The sequence below is a fragment of the Atheta coriaria genome, unplaced genomic scaffold, assembly GCF_025399875.1.
Source record: "Atheta coriaria isolate IRGN ID8LTWV9N9 unplaced genomic scaffold, Caltech_Dcor_3.1 hic_scaffold_10_pilon, whole genome shotgun sequence".
Lineage (NCBI taxonomy): Eukaryota > Metazoa > Arthropoda > Insecta > Coleoptera > Staphylinidae > Dalotia > Dalotia coriaria.
Genome location: NW_027045452.1, coordinates 8,482,246 through 8,500,659, shown reverse-complemented (window position 1 = coordinate 8,500,659; position 18,414 = coordinate 8,482,246). Strand labels below are relative to the sequence as shown.

The window sequence follows — 18,414 nt, the reverse complement described above, 5'->3', positions numbered from 1 at the left end:
AAAACTGCGTATTTTTAAGTTTTATTAAACAATTATTACTTATAAATAATATATATTAGTATTAGAAGATGTTTAGTCCATATAAACATAATATATTTGTCGTAAATTATAAATTTGTGGAAAATCAATAGTTTTTGATTAATCTGAATCTGATGATGAAGATGCAGAAGATGATGATGACGAACTTGATGATGAAGAGCTTGAGGATGAACTGCTCGAGGAATCACTGCTGTCTGAGTCGGAATCAGAATCATCTGATGAGGAATCATTACTCTTTTTGGTTTTGAATTTCTTTTTCTGTGCTTCAGCCATTTCTTGTTGTGCTCTGTAAATTTTAGTATTTTAATGATTTTTTTGTATTTTTGAGGGGATTTAAGCTTACTCTTCTTGTTTTTGTTCAATAACCTTCAGTCTCTTCTTTAGTACTTTGGTGCGTGAAGATCTATGTACGTATTTGCGTTTTCCTTTGCATTCATAGGACCAGTGGCCGAATTCGAGACATTTTTGGCAGCGCACGCCTTGTGGTGGGGCAGTCTCTTGTTTTCTAAACAAATAACAATTGTTTAATTCTTTTATCACACTGTATTTAATTTATTATGTAAGAAATAGATGAGATATGCTTACTTTTTGCCGAAATATCCATGCGTACTTAATTTTAGACTCATTTTTAATTCGTTTTGTGTAATAAAAATCTCAGACAAAACAATAAACGTATTTTGTTAGGTTAGAATTTCGCCCTCTGTGATTTTTGCATGTCTTTACATGTGATGCAAGAATTATCCGCAAGAGGGCAGTTGTGATTGTATCAGTAATTTGATCATAAAAACAAAACTTGTAATTAAACCAGTTTATTATAAACAAACACTAGTGTTTGATTCTTTTACATTAAAATGTAATTACTGCGGACATATGAAGTTATAATATACTACATTAGATTGATAATCATAGGGTTTATGTCAATTTGTCTGAAAGGACGGTCAGTCGGTCACACGCACACGCATGTCACACACACGCATGCGGACGCAAACAAGCGAGTCTAAACGTCAGTGTCAAAACAGAGTGAGCAATGTTAATAACAAATTAATTTCGCGCACACGGCTCGACGACGCGAGTATAAACAAAAATCGCAAGTGACGGTCGTCGAGACACGCGTTGCCGGACGGTGTGTGCGGTCGGTGGTTGTTGTTTGCGTGCGTGTTGTGCACTTTCGGTCCTAATCGTAATCGCTCCAATTATTTTCGATTCCCAGCCGGGGCACAAGCAGTGAAAGTGTTAGAAAGGCGCTCCGCATCTCTTTACGCAATGATGTTGTGCACACAATTCGGTAAGCACTGAAATCCAGCGTGAATCATGCAGAAAACCGAAATTCGCACGTCATTTGTTTTTGTTTGCTTGTAGAATCAAACCGACGACGACGATAAATGAGAGATTATGTCTCACATTGAGGCGAATTTAAGGGCGCAAGCCCGGCTCGACTATAAATGGATCAAGACTGACCTGCAGACTACATTCCAGTCCCCGGAGGCCCTGCAGACAGCGTGGAACTCACTCATCACTGATGGTGAGCTCACTGGGCACTTCTGTGATGGTTTGCTGAATTGTGCTGGGGTTTTGGCTCGCAAGGGGCACAATGGGAAGTATTATTGTGGCTTGAGGGTAAGACATCATGAATTTAGGTTATTTTGAATGAAATTTTTATTGTTTGTGGTATATTTTTAGGTTTTAACATGCACGTGCTGCGATACGATTTGCGGGCCGAATTCGGGGTGTAATTGTGGTGCGTGTCAGAAATTGGACACTGAGGAGACCATCACGAATGCTAACACCGAGAAAGTTGACGATGCGCTTACGCCACAGAATATTTTAAATTCATGGACATGGGGACCTAAACCAAGTAAGTTTTAGGTTAATATCTATTTTATTGGTTGTTTTTGTTTCAAATTTACATAAAAACAAAGATAACCTATAAAAAGTTACGATTTATATGACAAAGCATTAGTAGTAATGACGTCACGGTGCACCCGTCAATTTGGGTTGCCTATATACGAAGCAAACACCCAAAACAAAATGGAGAGCGAAGAGAGGAAGCAAGAGAACTGCGACTGGACTGGACACATTGCGCCCCCTTTTATACCTGCGCCTGACCCGCAAAAAGTGGTGGGGGTAAACGCGCAGCTACCTGATTGGTCAACCACAGTCCAGCGGCAGGTTTCTCTTCCCCCTCTTTTCCCTCATCATCACTCTCCGGTTTTTTAGTCACGCTGGATAAATCCATGTACAATTTATTTTAGAACAAGATGATCTAGTAACCCTCATCGAAAGCCTAAACAACGAGCAACGCAAACTATGCCTGGACTCATCCAACACATCCCTCTCCGCAATCCGCCTCCATCAACGCTTAGTAATATTCAAGCGTTACTACGTCGCCATCAGTCGCGACAACAAAGCCCAACTCTTGGATCAAGAACAAAAACACCTCAACTCGAACTACACAGGCAGCGAAACCGCATTACCATCACTACTCCCACAAACCCAAACATCTTCCACCAACGTAACCGCCAGCATAGTCTCATCCATCACCAAAATAAAACGCAATGCAAGTATAGGAAGTGCACAATGCACAGACCCAACCATGGGATTAGCCAGAGTAGGATCCCGAGCAGCTCTTAATTTTTCCTTCGCTTTTCTAAGAAGAGCATGGCGTATGGGTGAAGACACAGAACTATGCAGTGAATTACTAACAGAAAGCCTCGAAGCATTACAAATGCTACCAGTAGGAACCCTGTTTGAAGATTCAAGCATGTCACCCATATGGATGGAAGTAGTTGAGAGAAGTGTCAAATTCTTGCGACAGGTTGTCACAGGCGAGATAAACGCCGGACGTGTCCCACAAGAAGACCAACACACATCATTAAACCTCCTACTGGAATTATCCCTGCAGAAAGCAAGGTTAAGTAACATGCTTGACATGTCCTTACTTTTACTTACCATGTGGGAAAAACGCACGAAAAGTGATGATAACCGCTCACATCCACAAACAGCAACAGCCCCATTGAGTCTATTTATGAAACGCTTTGAATCCATCCCATGCACGCGTATATCCCCTTCCCCTGAGGATTCCGACCCCACATGCACACAGATGTATTTAAGGTACACGCAGTTACCGGATGATGATTCCATGGAGGTAGACATGCGTCAGGCTTCGGTGTTTCTCATGTCGCATCTGGATCGACTTGCACGTCCACATATTCCTCCACAATCTTTTAACAAGAGTGTAACTAATTACAACGTGCAGCAATTCATGGCTTGGGGGTACCTCGCGTGGAATACCGGTACCAGCCCGCAGGTTATCGACGCTTTGTCCAATATAAACATCTGTCAACTATGTTGTGGGTATAGATGTCTCCTAGCGTTGTCCTTGACAGGCCTAGTGTATATTATACAGCTATGCACGGAATCACCATGTCTGCAGCTGGTGGAAGGGTTGAAGGATAAGACTGTGATTAAAATCGCCACGCATCCGGAGGGGAAACACATGATGGCGCTGACGATGACTCAAGAGGTGTATTCATGGGGTGTGGGTGATGGCGGACGTTTGGGACATGGTGATACGTTGAGTAAGGATGAACCCACTTTGATTGAGGTGTTGAGTGATAAGGATGTGGTGGATATACGCTGTGGGGGATCCTACAGTGCGGTGATTACCACTGGTGGTGTGTTATACACTTGGGGAAGGGGTAATTATGGTAGACTTGGGCATGGTACCTCGGAGGATTGTCTGGTACCCACTGTGGTGCAGGCCCTGCAAGGGCAGATTGTTGTTGCGGTTGCCTGTGGGTCAGGGGATGCGCATACGTTGTGTGTGACATCTCAGGGTAAGGTCTACTCATGGGGTGATGGTGATTATGGTAAACTAGGACGTGGTGGTTCAGATGGTTCTAAACTACCTAAACTTGTGGATCGTCTTCAGAATACTGATATTGTTAATGTCTATTGCGGGTGTCACTTTAGTATGGCACTATCTCGATGTGGGAAGGTTTATTCCTGGGGTAAAGGTGAAGGATGGAGACTGGGACATGAAACTGATGAACATGTGAGGTTTCCCCAGTTTGTGCAAACCCTGGAAGGGAAAAGAATCGCCAGTTTAAGTTTGGGTACTGAGCATGTTTTTGCGTTAACGGATAATGGGGAGGTTTACGGATGGGGCAAGAATCACTACAAGCAGATTTGTGATAGTAATGATAGTATCATCAGCACGCCGAGGAGGTTGGATGCGTTGCAGGGGCAGGAAGTGGTTGGGATCTGTTGTGGGCCGACGCAGAGTTTTGTCTGGGCGGATTTCAGCGCGTGGATACCGAATGTGAAGGTGCCGTTTGTTATTGATTTGTGTGAGGCGACTTTTCGGCAGTTGGATCAACTTCTGGAGGTTGTGTGTGAGAATAGTAAGCAGGGGACGTTCACGCAGGAAAAAGAGTGTATTGCTATCGCTACGCTCAGTTTATTGCTATTACAGGTAATTTAACCTCACATTTTATGGATTTTTGAGTTTATTTTAAACATAACCTCAAATTTTAACGTTTTTTGGTTTTATTTTAAACATAACCTCAAATTTTAGCGTTTATTGACTTTATTTGAAACTTAACCTCAAATTTTAAGGTTTTTTATGTCATTTTAAACATAACCTTAAATTCTAAGGTTTTTTGATTATATTTTAAATGTAACCTTAATTTTTAACTGTTTTTTACTTAATTTTCATTATATTTATTTACAGTTGCATTGTATGATTACAAATCAAGTCGATGCGAAGACCCTGGGTTTGGCCCCCTGGGTCTAAATTATTATTATCGCTAAAATCTCGCGTTGTTTACCTGGCGAGTTCAACTGGTATCCTACAAACCGTGCAGAATGCAGCACAGAGTACACTTCAAGCCGGATGGATTGTCATGCTTCCCACAGCGAATGAACGCGCGAATACTTTGTCAGCTTTACTTCCCAACACTGGTTTTGAACCTGGTGCGCTTTCCTGTGGTCATCGCTTCATGACAGATCTCTTGGTATGGAGTTTAATGTCCGACGGAGGGTTGGAAACTGCTTTAATGGAAGCAATGCGTGCGGAGAGTGAACTTGTTGATACTCTTGATGAAAACTATGATGAACAATCCACTTCGACCGGAAATACCATAACCATACCTCTCTTACACCTTGTAAAACAACTTTTAAAGAATAATAGCTATATGACACAGATTCGCCTGCAGGATTTTGCGAAAACTTGTAAATTGGTCCCCGTGGAGAAGATTGACAAAGATTCACCGAGTTTGAATTTATTACTGAGGTTCCAGCGGCAAATTATTGGGAAAATCTTTAAAGATAAAGAAGGAGAAGCGGCCATGTCATTGTTAAAGAAGTATCTCTATCAGGTTGCGGAGCATATTACACAGACATTGAATTTGGCGTATGAAACAGCGTCACAGAATCCAAAACATTATCTTTATGTGATGCAGATACTCAAAGGAGACATTACTGGTAGTATAACTACACCGCCATTTTGTATTTGTATGTTAAAATTTTATATTTTGTGTTTAGATATAATTTTACCCGAGTTAATTGTGTCGGTGATACTCCTAGAGCAGGAAATCGACCATTTTTTGTTCAACATGGACTGGTTGGCTGTCTTTGACTCGTTGTTATCAGCGCTTGATAAATTGTGTAAATTATCACCGAATATCGAAGCGATGGATTCGGATGACATTAGTTGGCCGGGGATTTTTCATCCGCAACCACCTAGACACTCACATAAAATCGAAGATTTACCTCTGATAAGAAAGTCGGATATGGACAATCATAACCTAGATGGTGGCCTATGGGTAATCATCAATGGAAAAGTATACGATATTCAAGATTATAGGTTAGTTCAATCATCAATCATTATTTTAACAATATTTTATATATTTTTTAATGTTTTCTTTGTGTTTAGGTGTGAAAATTCCACGCTTTTGGAAATCCTGCAGAAATACGCTGGCAAAGATGCTTCCCATGTGTTTAACAGCATGCCGCATAGTTTATCAACACTACAAATGATGGAATCCTACGTTGTTGGGACGTATTCCCAGAATGAAAGCGAGAAATTAACGCATGTGCCCTATGACAGTGTGCATGTTTCCTTAAATTTGTTAGACAGCGAGCGCCATCTGGGATACTTACTTGGTTTACACGCCTATCACATGCGGCAGAGTTTGAAACTACATGAGTCTGAAATAACTGCTAAAAACTGGTTGAATGCTTCGTTCCTCAGCGGAGGATTGCAGGTTCTACAACCGCCGAATCCCTACGAGGAGGAAAAAGGTGATGATAGAAGTACGAATTCTACAGCTGGGAATACGCCAACCGAGCCGAAGGTTACGCATAATAAACTTATACGGACCACAACCACTAGTCAGCTACCAATAAATAGGATTAATTCGTTTATCAATGCGTTGGCGGAGAGTCGACTCTCGGTACGTACAATATTTATTTATGTACAATATTTGAATGTTGTGTATTGGGTAGAATAAGTTAGAGTTTTCGTTTTTAGGATTCGTTTGTAATAGCGTTCTTGGCGATAGTCGAACAGCATTCGAAACAGAACAATTATCTCAGTCGCGTGGACTTTAGCTTCGAGCATCCGTTAGAAGAGATCAGTAGAGTCCTGTTTGCCGTGCTCCTGAAGCATCTAGGCTTTGGCTACATTCTGCTACCCATTTTAGATGCATGTAAGTCAACCGCCATATTGTTTTTCATACAAATCATGATAGGCAACTTTTTATGCACGCAGATTCCACTCAACCCAACGTGAAACTTCCCAAAGCACTCGCTGAAATGTTGAAACTAGTCTACCAAACCAAATGGAACCTGATTAAACTACGACAGGAATTGAACAGATCCTATAAAGAAATCTGCATTCCTATTCTAGAACGTTGTCGTTTTTGTTGTACGAAATCAAACCTGCGATCAGTGTCGAAATGGAAGCTTTTCGCAATGTAAACGTCCTGTATAAAGAACCACGTGTTAAGACCTTGGTTAGGAAAGTCATCAAAGACTTAAAATGTGGCCGCCATACTTCTGACATACAAAACCGGAAGACATCGTCAACGCAACTATACAATCACAATCCATAGAAAAACACAAATCATGCGAGGATTTAGCTAAGAACGCGATTAAAAAATGCGCGTCCGATGGAAAAATCGCCGAGAGTAAAAGCGACACGGATGACGTCAACAACGAAATCAAAAATGGCGGCATGGATAAGTCAACAGCGGAACGCGTCATGTCCGAGAGTTACAATCAAAATTCCAGCAAACGTAATGATTTCCTGGATGATTCCGAGAAAGAAAAACTAGAGAAAGATAAAGCCAAGGTCAAAGATCCTGTCAAGGTCAAAAAGTACGAAAATGATGCTGCGTTAGCAGGATTGCTACAGAAACTCACCGAAAAGAAAATGAAAAAGATCTCGAATGACAATATCGAATTGATGATGAAAATCTTAGATTTTGTTCTTGCCGGCAGCAAAAATGAGTCATCGAATGCCACAATCGTGAAAGACAACAGTGGGGATGTTGATGTATTAAGAAGAGCTATGTATTCACAAGTTATGCGGTGTAAAGTGAGAAAAGAAGGTTTAGAGTTAATATTTAAGTTATTAACGAAGACTTATCTTTTGACTTCGACAAAGTACGCCATTGTGAATGGATATCTAGGATGTACGAATCTCTCGAAACAAGGTAAAGTCGCGCATTGTTTGGATGATGTCCAACTTATCACACCAACGAGTAAAACTGAATTATTACTCGGTCAACTCAAAGTCACAGAATGGTGTATCGATACACTGCGGAATTACGTCCTAAGGGATTTACCAAGTCGACATGTGAAGAAAGGTCAACCCAAGGTCAACATGAACATCAACCTTGGCACCTACACCCTGTTAAGAGACGTCCCGAGAGCTAGAATGTTATTGTCTATTCTAGGAATGTTAGCTTCCAATCATTACCTACCAATGGAGTTGTCCCCGTTGATTAACAGCGGGATGATAAGTTCAGTCTTGGCGTTACTGCGTCAAACCGGCGGGGATCAGAGTATCGTACGTAAAGTTTCTGAGTTTTATGTGGTTTATGCTGATATTATATCACAGACACGTCCGAAGCGTGGTGCGTTGACAATGGCGGAAATAGCCGCCATGATGAAATTGGGTGTGAGGGTTGTACGCGGTCCGGATTGGAAATGGGGCGATCAAGATGTCGGCATATGTCGCGAGGGGCGCGTGATTGGTGAATTGGGAGATGATGGCTGGGTGCGTGTGGAATGGGCCAATGGCACTACGAATAGTTATAGAATGGGTAAAGAGGGGAAGTATGATCTGGCGTTGGCCACGCCCCCTAGCCCGATCACATCCGATACGGATAGTGAGGATTTGACAGATCAGGGACTTGGAAGTCAGATTGTAGTGCGTGATAATCAACTTATAAAGTTTTACGTGAATCAAGTATTAATTTCCTGCGTGTTATAACTGTCAGTGGTGGTTTGGCAAAGAGTAATCTAGATCCTTCCACAATGCATGGATTATCTAGCTTATTCTGCAGTACGTTGAACTCTGGTAATCAAGAGTGGTGTAGTCTGACACTCATGCACTCTATTGCGCAGACTCCACAACATTGCACTGCGCTTAGCACCAAACCATGGATCAATATGTTGTTGGGTTTCATTTCTACACAACCAAATGCATGTGGGAATGTTGTAAATCTCCCTAAACAGATTTTATCTGTAAGACTACTCAAAGAAGTTTTACAAACATGGGACTTAGATAATGGCGACATTCATAATGTCCTTGAAAAAATCCTCGGGATCCTAGGCAGGATAATATTGACATGTTGTTATGATACCAGCAATAAACCTGTGAGCGAGAATAAATCGCTCATGTTATTGACACAATCACACAGCGCTACACTCGCCGCGGAAATTGTGGGTCTACTGAGACATTTGCATGGTTTTGTTGGGTGGAACCAAGTGTTGAATTCTATACTAGCACAGAAGTTGCAGTTGGCTGCGTATTACCTTCAGAGTGATTGTAATATGTTTCATGTGTTTGATGATAGCACCAATGATCAATACATGGTGATTGCCACGTTGAATGTTTTGGGATCGTGGGATGCAAGACCACGAATCGGGTCTTATGTAGAAGTGGATAATCAAGAGGGTACTGTGACGAGGGTATCGCAAAAGGGGAAGATTTGTGTGCAGTTGCACAAAACCGGCGAGACGAATAAGTATTACATCGAGGATTTGAAGTTGCAAGCACCGCAGAATTTCAATTTGGATAAGATGCTCATGGGTGATGGGTTGGTTAAGGTCTGGGCCACGTTGTTGATCAATCGGCAGACGTCTAGTAATAGTTACGAGAGAAAGACCACGTATGGTAAGTTATATTCGACATTTTTTAGTTTTAATATTTAACTTTGAGGTTATGTTTTTTTTGTATCACAGGATTGGTTAATACTTCATATTTACGCTCGCAAATCAACATGCTCTCTGTGTTGAACGCCACAAAAGTCCTTCAATTCAACCAATCAAAACTCCGCCGTATTCTTAAACATCCCTGTCGACTCTGGAACAATCCACTGAACAGATGTCTTCCTACGAAGAAGAACCCTGCGCACCAGTTCTCCTCATTCAAAAGATTCTCATGAAAGCAACGCAGCCGTCCCCTTTGAAACCCATCTATTCCATGGAAGAACTCCAATTGGCCGCTCTCAACCTCTCTCAATACCTGGCAGCTGAAGCCTCCAATGATAAACCCTCCCCGACCACTATATCCAATGATAAATTCAAAAACATTCCTCCTCCTAGTTTAATCACAGGTATTAATCAAGCTGTGAGTGAACTCCCGACGCCCAACAGCGAGTGTTCCGTCAAGTCTATGTTTAGCGATAGTAATACCAACACAAACACGAATACCAACACAAACAAGAGTAATACCAAGAAGAAGAAGGATACAGGTGAGCAGTTACCTTCGAATCCAATTGTACAACAGATTGTCGAGATGGGTTTCACTAAGAAATGCGTGGAGAACGCGATGAAGACCATAGGTGTCGCTGCTGACGCTTTAATCACACCGGAAATAATTGTTTCATGGTTATTGGAACACCCGGATGTGGTCACATCAGATACAGAAAGTATCAGTAGTTATTACAGTTCAGACACAGAGAGTGTTTCGGATCAAGTGGAGTTGGGTATGCATGGGTACGGAGAATGTCCAGGGTTGGAAGCTGTGGGGGTTGCTGGTGCGTCTGGTACCACAGCTGTGACATCAATAGCATACAGTCAACGCACTGATTTTTTGTCCAATGATGAATATGCTATGTACATCAGGGATAACATCGAGGTGGGGATGTTGGTGAGGTGTTGTAGGAGTTATGAAGAGGTCCACGTGGGTGATATTGGCAAGGTTTTCAAAATAGACAAGGAAGGTTTGCACGATTTGAACGTGCAAGTCAACTGGCAGCACAGGATCAATACATATTGGGTGCGGTTTATTCATATTGAGTTACTGGGTTTTCCTCCGGCCCTACCAGCACCTACTAGTATTAAAGTGGGGGATAAAGTGAGGGTGAAGTCATCAGTGGCGACACCTAGATATAAATGGGGTTATGTTACGCATGACAGCGTTGGTGTTGTCACTTGTAAGTATTTTTATGCTTTTTAAGGTTAAATTTGAGGTTATATTTTGTTTTATGTATGTAGTGATTGCTGAAAACGGCCATGATGTAACCGTGGACTTTCCGAAGCAATCCGGATGGACGGGACTCATCTCTGAGATGGAGATAGTCCCCTGTAATCATGAAGGTATCGCTTGTAATGGCTGCGGGGTGAATCCCATCAAAGGTCCACGGTATAAATGTAAAACCTGTGAGAATTACGATTACTGCGAGAATTGTTTCTATACCAGGAAGAATCACAGGCATTCTTTCAATCGTATAATGGTGATTGGCGCACCGGAAGTCTACGTTGGTAAACCTGGTAAATACTATCGTAATGATTATGTAGATACAGAGGGTTTGACTATTTCGGAATGGTCAAAGTGTGTGAAGAATGTTCAGGTCTCTTCGAAAGCTAATCCTAGTCTGAGATATGATTGGCCACATTGTGTATGGCAAAGTTGTGGTAAACAAGGTGAGCATTGGATCCGTCTAGAGATACACAAAGATATTGTCATCAAAAATCTACAAATGGGAGTTGATCAAGCTGATAATTCCTACATGCCATCGGTGATTATAGTTAGTGGGGGCGCCACACCACGATCCATGGCTGAGTTGAATGTTGCCTATGTTAGAAACACGGATACCACTGTGATGGTCCTGGCCAATCAGGAAGTGCACTATCCGTTTATAGAGATTTCTATTATTAAATGCAAAAACCGCGGGATAGACTGCAAAATACACGGGTTGCGTATACAGGGTGTAAAGAAACCGACGATACATGAACTGAAAACATCTGTGTCTTTCCTGGCGAATGATTGGGACGTAGGGCAGGAGATTGGTATTGGTATGCCGTATGTCACTCAGGAGGTATCCTATGACCGTAGTGATAGGATGATTAGCGAATCTACATCAAGCACACCTTGTAAAGTCTTCGTTTGGGGATTGAATGATAAGGATCAACTTGGTGGTATGAAGGGTTCCAAGGTGAAGATACCCATGCAGTCGGACATCTTGAGTCAGTTCCGGCCGATTCACATTGCTGGCGGGTCAAAGTCATTGTTTATTGTTTCACAGGAAGGAAAAGTAAGTTGTTTTTGTATTTTAGGTTAGAAATTTATGACGCCATTTTGTTTTTTTTTGTTTCTCTATAGTTGTACGCATGTGGTGAGGGTACCAATGGTCGTCTTGGACTTGGTCACAACAGCAACGTGCCCTACCCTCGACAAATACCATTTTTATCACACTATGTGATCAAAAAGGTCGCGGTTCATTCAGGAGGTAAACACGCGATGGCTCTCACTCTAGATGGTAAGGTATTCTCATGGGGGGAAGGTGAAGATGGTAAGCTAGGCCATGGCAATCGTCTGAATCTAGACAAACCAAAAATGATTGATAAACTGCGCTCGAAACGAATTCGTGACATTGCCTGTGGTAGTTCTCATTCAGCTGCTATCAGCTCCAACGGGGAGTTGTATACTTGGGGATTAGGAGAATACGGAAGATTCGGTCACGGTGATAACATAACCCAACTTACGCCAAGACTAGTAAAATCCCTAATAGGACACAGAATCGTACAAGTTGCATGTGGTAGCCGTGATGCGCAGACCCTGGCTCTGAGTGATGAAGGTATGGTCTTCTCATGGGGAGATGGTGACTTTGGTAAACTAGGCCGAGGTGGATCCGAAGGCTGCAACACCCCACAAAATATTGAAAGATTAAATTCTTTGGGAGTCATACAGATTGAATGCGGCGCGCAGTTTTCTCTTGCTTTGACCAGAGCTGGTGAAGTATGGACATGGGGTAAAGGAGACTACTTCCGGCTAGGTCATGGCGCTGATCAACACGTGAGGAAACCCACAATCATCGAAACCTTCCGCGAGAAAAAAATCGTCCATGTTGCTGTTGGTGCCCTTCATTGTTTGGCTGTAACCTGTACAGGACAAGTCTACGCATGGGGTGATAATGATCATGGACAACAGGGTAATGGTACCACAACAGTCAATCGTAAACCCGCGTTGGTTCATGGCCTGGAAGATGTTTCCGTTAATCGTGTTGCATGCGGTAGTTCACATTCAATCGCATGGATGATGTCTGATTTACGCATGGTGAACAAACAGGAACCTGTAATTTTCTCCGCACCGAAAGATCCGCTAGGTGCGTCTATGCTTGGATTATACGATGGGGAAAAAACAACTACAACTGATTATGAAAAAGAAACAAGTTTAGGGATTATTGTCATGTCTCTGGAGAGTAATACAGCTAAACAACAAGCGCTGCAACATATTCTCAACGCGATACACATTCAACAATTAAGACAGAGTATTGTAAAAGCTCTGAGGAGTCATACCAACATGATGAGTACTTCTACAAACTCAAAAGCCACTATGGAAGATACTTCTGAATGTGTACCTATTGTAGAAGTTTTGAAAAAAGACAGCGATACTATAGTCTTAGGCGGAGGAGAAGCCCCGGTTTCTTTAACAGAACTAACCTCAATCAACAGCCATCACTCTACACCTGACAGTGATGAAAATCCTTTAGCGTTGTTGCAGAGTATGACTGCTAGCAGTTGTTCAGCGTCAGCTTCCGCTAGTATATCATCAAAACATTCCAAGATGTCTACCAGCGCCATGTCTGTCATCGCAGCAACTCTAACCTCACATGCAGAAGTTTGTGGAAATCATGATGCATCACAACTGGATGAATTTACATCACTTTTGAGTGAATCTGATGCAAGATTACTGGTAGATCTGTTAAAATTAGCTGTTCAGGAAAGGATTGAAGATGATCAAGCAAAGGAAATCTTATCCACTGCTTTAATCAACATGGGAAGCGCTAATAAACAAATTGGTGGTATGTTACTGGAGTTATGCATCACGGAATTGGAAGATACAACGAGTAATACAACCATGTTGTCTTGTACCCCGCATCCTGTTGTTCAGGAATCATCACATCCTTATATAGATGATGTCACACTTCGTGGACATGTGAGGATACCAGGTGCGGATTCCCTTCGTGTAGAGTTTGATAGAAGGTGTTCCACTGAAAGGAGACATGACCCTCTTCAGATTATCGACGGGAGTGGAAAGGTGGTTGCTACTAGATCAGGTAGAGAATGGACTGATTGGTCCACAGAGGTAAGGATACCAGGAGATGAGCTCCGGTGGAATTTCGTATCGGATTCATCTGTGAATGGCTGGGGATGGAGGTTTACCGTGTATCCAGTTGTTTCCAATCATAATCCACGGGAGATTGGTTCGGATAGGTCTATTTTGAGTCAACCTTCAGTTGATATGGTCATGTGTCTCTTGGATCCCAAGTTGTATAAATCTGTGGATGCCAGTTTGATGTCCCGATTAGCTGCGTCACTTGCCGCATGCTCCCAGTTGAGTTACCTGGCTGCTTCGCAACGTATGTGGTGTTTACAACGTCTACATCGTTTGTTGGTACATGAAGCTGACCGGAATGGTCTTGCGAATCAACTGCAACAACTGAAAGCTCATGAAAATGCGCTGGGAGGGTTGTTGGAAGCTCTTCCACAGGCACTTCTGAGACAATATGAATATGAAGATATTTCTGTGCGTGCTGGGTTACACCTGATGCACTCTGACTTCTTTAAAGTCCTTGCAGCGCTTGCATGTGATTTGGAACTGGTTAAAATCATTGGGTCCTTGTCAGATAACCACAAATGGTCTTGGTTTAGGAGGTATTGTAACGCCGCGAGGGTTGCAAAGGCGTTGATTAACCGTCAGCAGTTGCCTTTGTCTTTCTGTCATGAAGTGAGGAAGAAATCATCGGATATGACGCAGGAGATGACTGCTGATGTCTGGGACCATGAAAATCATAAGATTTTCAAGAAGGAGCATGATGAGCAACTGTTGCAGTGGTTGAGTAGAAGACCTGAAGACTGGACGTTATCCTGGGGTGGATCTGGGACCATTTATGGTTGGGGACATAACCATCGTGGGCAGCTAGGAGGAATTGAAGGGACGAAGATTAAAATGCCTACAGTTTGTGAAGCCCTGTCAAGTTTAAGACCTGTGCAGTTAGTGGGCGGGGAGCAGACATTGATTGCTGTGACAGCTGATGGTAAAGTCTATGCGACTGGGTATGGCGCTGGAGGTAGGTTAGGTATAGGAGGGATTGATTCCGTGTTGGTTCCTACTCTTTTGGAGTCCATTCAACATATTTTCATCAAAAAGGTTGCTGTTAATAGCGGTGGGAAACATTGTTTGGCTTTGTCAGCTGATAATGAGGTTTATTCATGGGGTGAGGGAGATGATGGTAAACTAGGACACAATAATAAAAAGTAAGTGGTTATATTTTGTGTAGATAGGCAACTTATTATACATTTTGTTGTAATTTTCAGCACTTGTGATCGTCCCAAACTAGTCGAAGCTCTTCAAGGCTATGAAATAATAGACATAGCTTGTGGTGGGGCACATTCCGCTGCGATTGACGCCAATGGGCAGTTATTCACATGGGGTAAAGGCCGTTATGGCCGATTGGGTCACGGAGACTCCGAAGACCAACTAAAACCTAAATTAGTCGAATGTTTACTTGGATACAGAGTAATAGACGTAGCATGCGGGTCAGGCGATGCCCAAACACTCTGCATTACCGACGATGACAACGTCTGGTCATGGGGTGATGGTGACTATGGTAAACTAGGTCGTGGTGGGTCAGATGGTTGTAAACTCCCGCAGAAAATTGAATCCCTTGCCGGATTGGGAATCATCAAAGTAGAATGTGGTTCACAGTTTTCCGTAGCTCTTACTAAATCAGGCGCTGTGTATACATGGGGTAAAGGTGACTACCATCGTCTGGGACATGGTCCAGATGATCATGTAAGAAGACCTCGAAAAGTAGCCACTCTCCAAGGGAAAAAGATCATTTCCATAGCGACTGGATCACTGCATTGTGTAGCATGTTCAGATGAAGGTGAAGTCTACACTTGGGGTGATAATGACGAAGGTCAACTTGGAGATGGCAGCACTAATGCTATACAAAGACCTAGATTAGTCACTGCGTTGCAAGGAAAAAGAATAACACACGTTGCGTGTGGTTCCGCGCATACTCTAGCTTGGTCAACGAATAATCACACTGCGTGTGCACGGTTACCAGCAGCCGCACCAATGGAATTTGATTTACTGAAAGATATCCCCATGGCGGTCCTGCATAGAAGATTGGTTATGTTGCATCATTTTGCAGAGTTGATTTGTCCGTGTATTACGATGTTCCCGATCACAGGAAGTGGTTCTCTGAGTGAATTAAGGAATATTTTGGTTTATTCTATAAAAGAAGCTACATTCCGAAAGGTTAGTAATGAAAAAAATGTAAATTTTTATATTTTAAGGTTATAAATGTCTCAGGTGATACAAGCAACGATGGTTCGTGATAAACAACATGGTCCCGTGATAGAACTGAATAGAATCCAGGTAAAACGGTCAAGATCTCGTGGTGGTTTAGCTGGCGTCGACGGAATGAAGTCAGTTTTTGGTCAAATGGTCAGTAAGTTAACTCTGTTAACATCTGAAGCACTTTCTTTACCCCATCGCGTGTGGAAGGTGAAATTCGTCGGTGAATCCGTCGATGATTGTGGTGGAGGTTACAGTGAATCCATTGCTGAGATGTGTGATGAGTTACAAAATGGCTCCCTGCCTTTACTCATACCCACACCTAATGGCAGAGATGAAGCCGGGACAAGTCGTGATTGTTTTCTGTTGAATCCACTTGCAAAATCATGTTTACACCTGAATATGATGCGGTTCTTGGGTGTTCTCATGGGTATAGCCATCAGGACTGGTTCTCCATTGAGTATTAACCTCGCTGAGTGTGTTTGGAAGCAATTGGCAGGCATGGAAATGACTCCAGCGGATTTAACAGAAGTTGATCGGGATTATGTTCCGGGATTGCTGTGTATTCGTGATATGAACCCCGATGAGAGGTTGTTTCAAAATTTGGAGATGCCGTTTTCTACTCCGTCGACTGCAGGAGTTGATGTACCGTTGAGTACGAAGTATAAGAACATCACGCATGAGAATCGATTGGAATATGTGCGATTAGCGCTTAATTTTAGGTAAAAATTTGATTTTTATAGGAAATAATTGTAAATTATGTTTTATTTTGTAAATTTTATGTTTAGGTTACATGAATTTGACGAACAAGTTAAGGCTGTGCGTGATGGCATGTCGAAAGTGATTCCGGTGCCGCTTCTTTCGTTATTCAGCGCCTATGAACTGGAAACCATGGTTTGTGGGTCTCCGGATATTCCTTTGTCTTTGTTGAAGTCTGTGGCTTCATATAAAGGTAAAATTGGTTTAATTATTGATATTTTAAGTAGTTTTATTTGGAAATGTTGTTTTTAGGTATTGATTGCACCGCCCCGTTGATTCAATGGTTCTGGGAGGTTATGGAAGAGTTCTCCAATCAGGAGCGTTCGCTGTTTCTACGTTTCGTGTGGGGACGGACACGCCTACCGCGCACGATCGCCGATTTCCGTGGGCGCGACTTTGTCATTCAAATTTTGGATAAATACAACCCTCCTGACCACTTCCTGCCCGAAAGTTATACATGTTTCTTCCTCTTGAAGATGCCACGATATTCTTGCAAGGTAAACAATTATTTTAAGCATGATTTTTCTTTTTACTTAAGAATTATTTAATTTTTAGCCTGTCCTACAAGAAAAATTAAAATATGCCATCCACTTCTGTAAGTCAATCGACACGGACGAATACGCGCGGGTAGCAATGGCCGGAGATTTAGCGGTGAGCAGCTCATCGGATGCCGATAGTGATCCGGAGATGGACAGTGACCATGAGCAGCTGATAGCGCCACCTACCACAGTTGTTTAAGGAGACTGCCAACTAAAAAAAAAGCATATATTGCCTACGAGATAGGCAACCAACAGTGCATGCACACATGCACACTAATCATTTCACATACACAATCAATTTTATTCACTTTATTCACCAGTTTTGAGGCGTTTCTTTACACACATTTTTGCTGGGAGAGTATTATTTTGCCGCTATTTATCATTTTTATATTCGAACTTCTTGAATTGCGTCGGATTTCTAGGGAGATGATAAATTCTAGTAGCTGACTATGTGGCGCACGAAAAACTCGATACACACCTTGTATACAAAAAAGAATCCTAACTATTTTGCTTACGACAAATTGAAACATTGTACATACACTATGCTGGATATGTGTTTACGTGTACGCCGAGGCAGGAGGGACAGTAAGATGTGATTTGTGTTCATATTCTATTTAAAGTTTTGTTAATTTGTTTTTTTTGCGTCGAAGTGATTGTCGAGATGTGCAGAGGCAATTTCATCGCATATTATATACATATATTATCATTAATGCCTAGTCAAATTACAAAGAGATATTAAAGTAACATAATTTGTCAGTGAAGATGACAATTTGTCAAATTATTTCGATGATTTAGTGTCATTTTTGTTGTTGAGTGTAATTTAAAGCTGTTGAACTGAAAAACGCCGCCATGTCTAAAAACGAACCGTACGATGACCCAAAACTGAAAGGATTTCAAAGATATTTCAATAACTACACGATTCGTGGTCGTTCAAATGTAAGAAAAAGAAATTTACGTCTTTTAAGATTATAATTTGGTGTGTTTTAGGTGGCAATTGCTACATTTTCAGGTTTGGCATTGATTTTTGTCTAC

The 18,414-nt window shown here is 42.0% G+C and overlaps 2 protein-coding genes across 2 annotated transcripts; one reads left to right on the top strand and one right to left on the bottom strand.

The window, feature by feature from the left end:
- Window positions 1-5: 5 nt before the first annotated feature.
- Window positions 6-783, bottom strand: LOC135801201 (zinc finger CCHC domain-containing protein 10-like). The gene is made up of 3 exons (XM_065314589.1): window positions 625-783; window positions 383-544; window positions 6-325 (listed from the first exon to the last, which is right to left on the bottom strand). Exons 1-3 carry the CDS (start codon window positions 663-665, stop codon window positions 139-141), a joined length of 390 nt encoding a protein of 129 aa, XP_065170661.1. The 5' UTR covers window positions 666-783; the 3' UTR covers window positions 6-138.
- Window positions 784-1,025: 242 nt separating this feature from the next.
- On the top strand, window positions 1,026-18,143 carry LOC135801194 (E3 ubiquitin-protein ligase HERC2). Its single transcript, XM_065314583.1, is given in 22 exon segments — window positions 1,026-1,324; window positions 1,399-1,656; window positions 1,720-1,894; window positions 2,292-4,513; window positions 4,772-4,819; window positions 4,821-5,523; window positions 5,584-5,905; window positions 5,975-6,494; window positions 6,572-6,749; window positions 6,812-6,955; window positions 6,958-7,101; window positions 7,104-8,501; window positions 8,504-9,445; window positions 9,514-9,624; window positions 9,627-10,709; window positions 10,771-11,810; window positions 11,879-15,036; window positions 15,097-16,045; window positions 16,100-16,806; window positions 16,873-17,036; window positions 17,096-17,340; window positions 17,399-18,143. Coding segments are annotated over 21 exon segments (14,661 nt in total). The 5' UTR covers window positions 1,026-1,324; window positions 1,399-1,431; the 3' UTR covers window positions 17,582-18,143.
- Window positions 18,144-18,414: the final 271 nt, after the last annotated feature.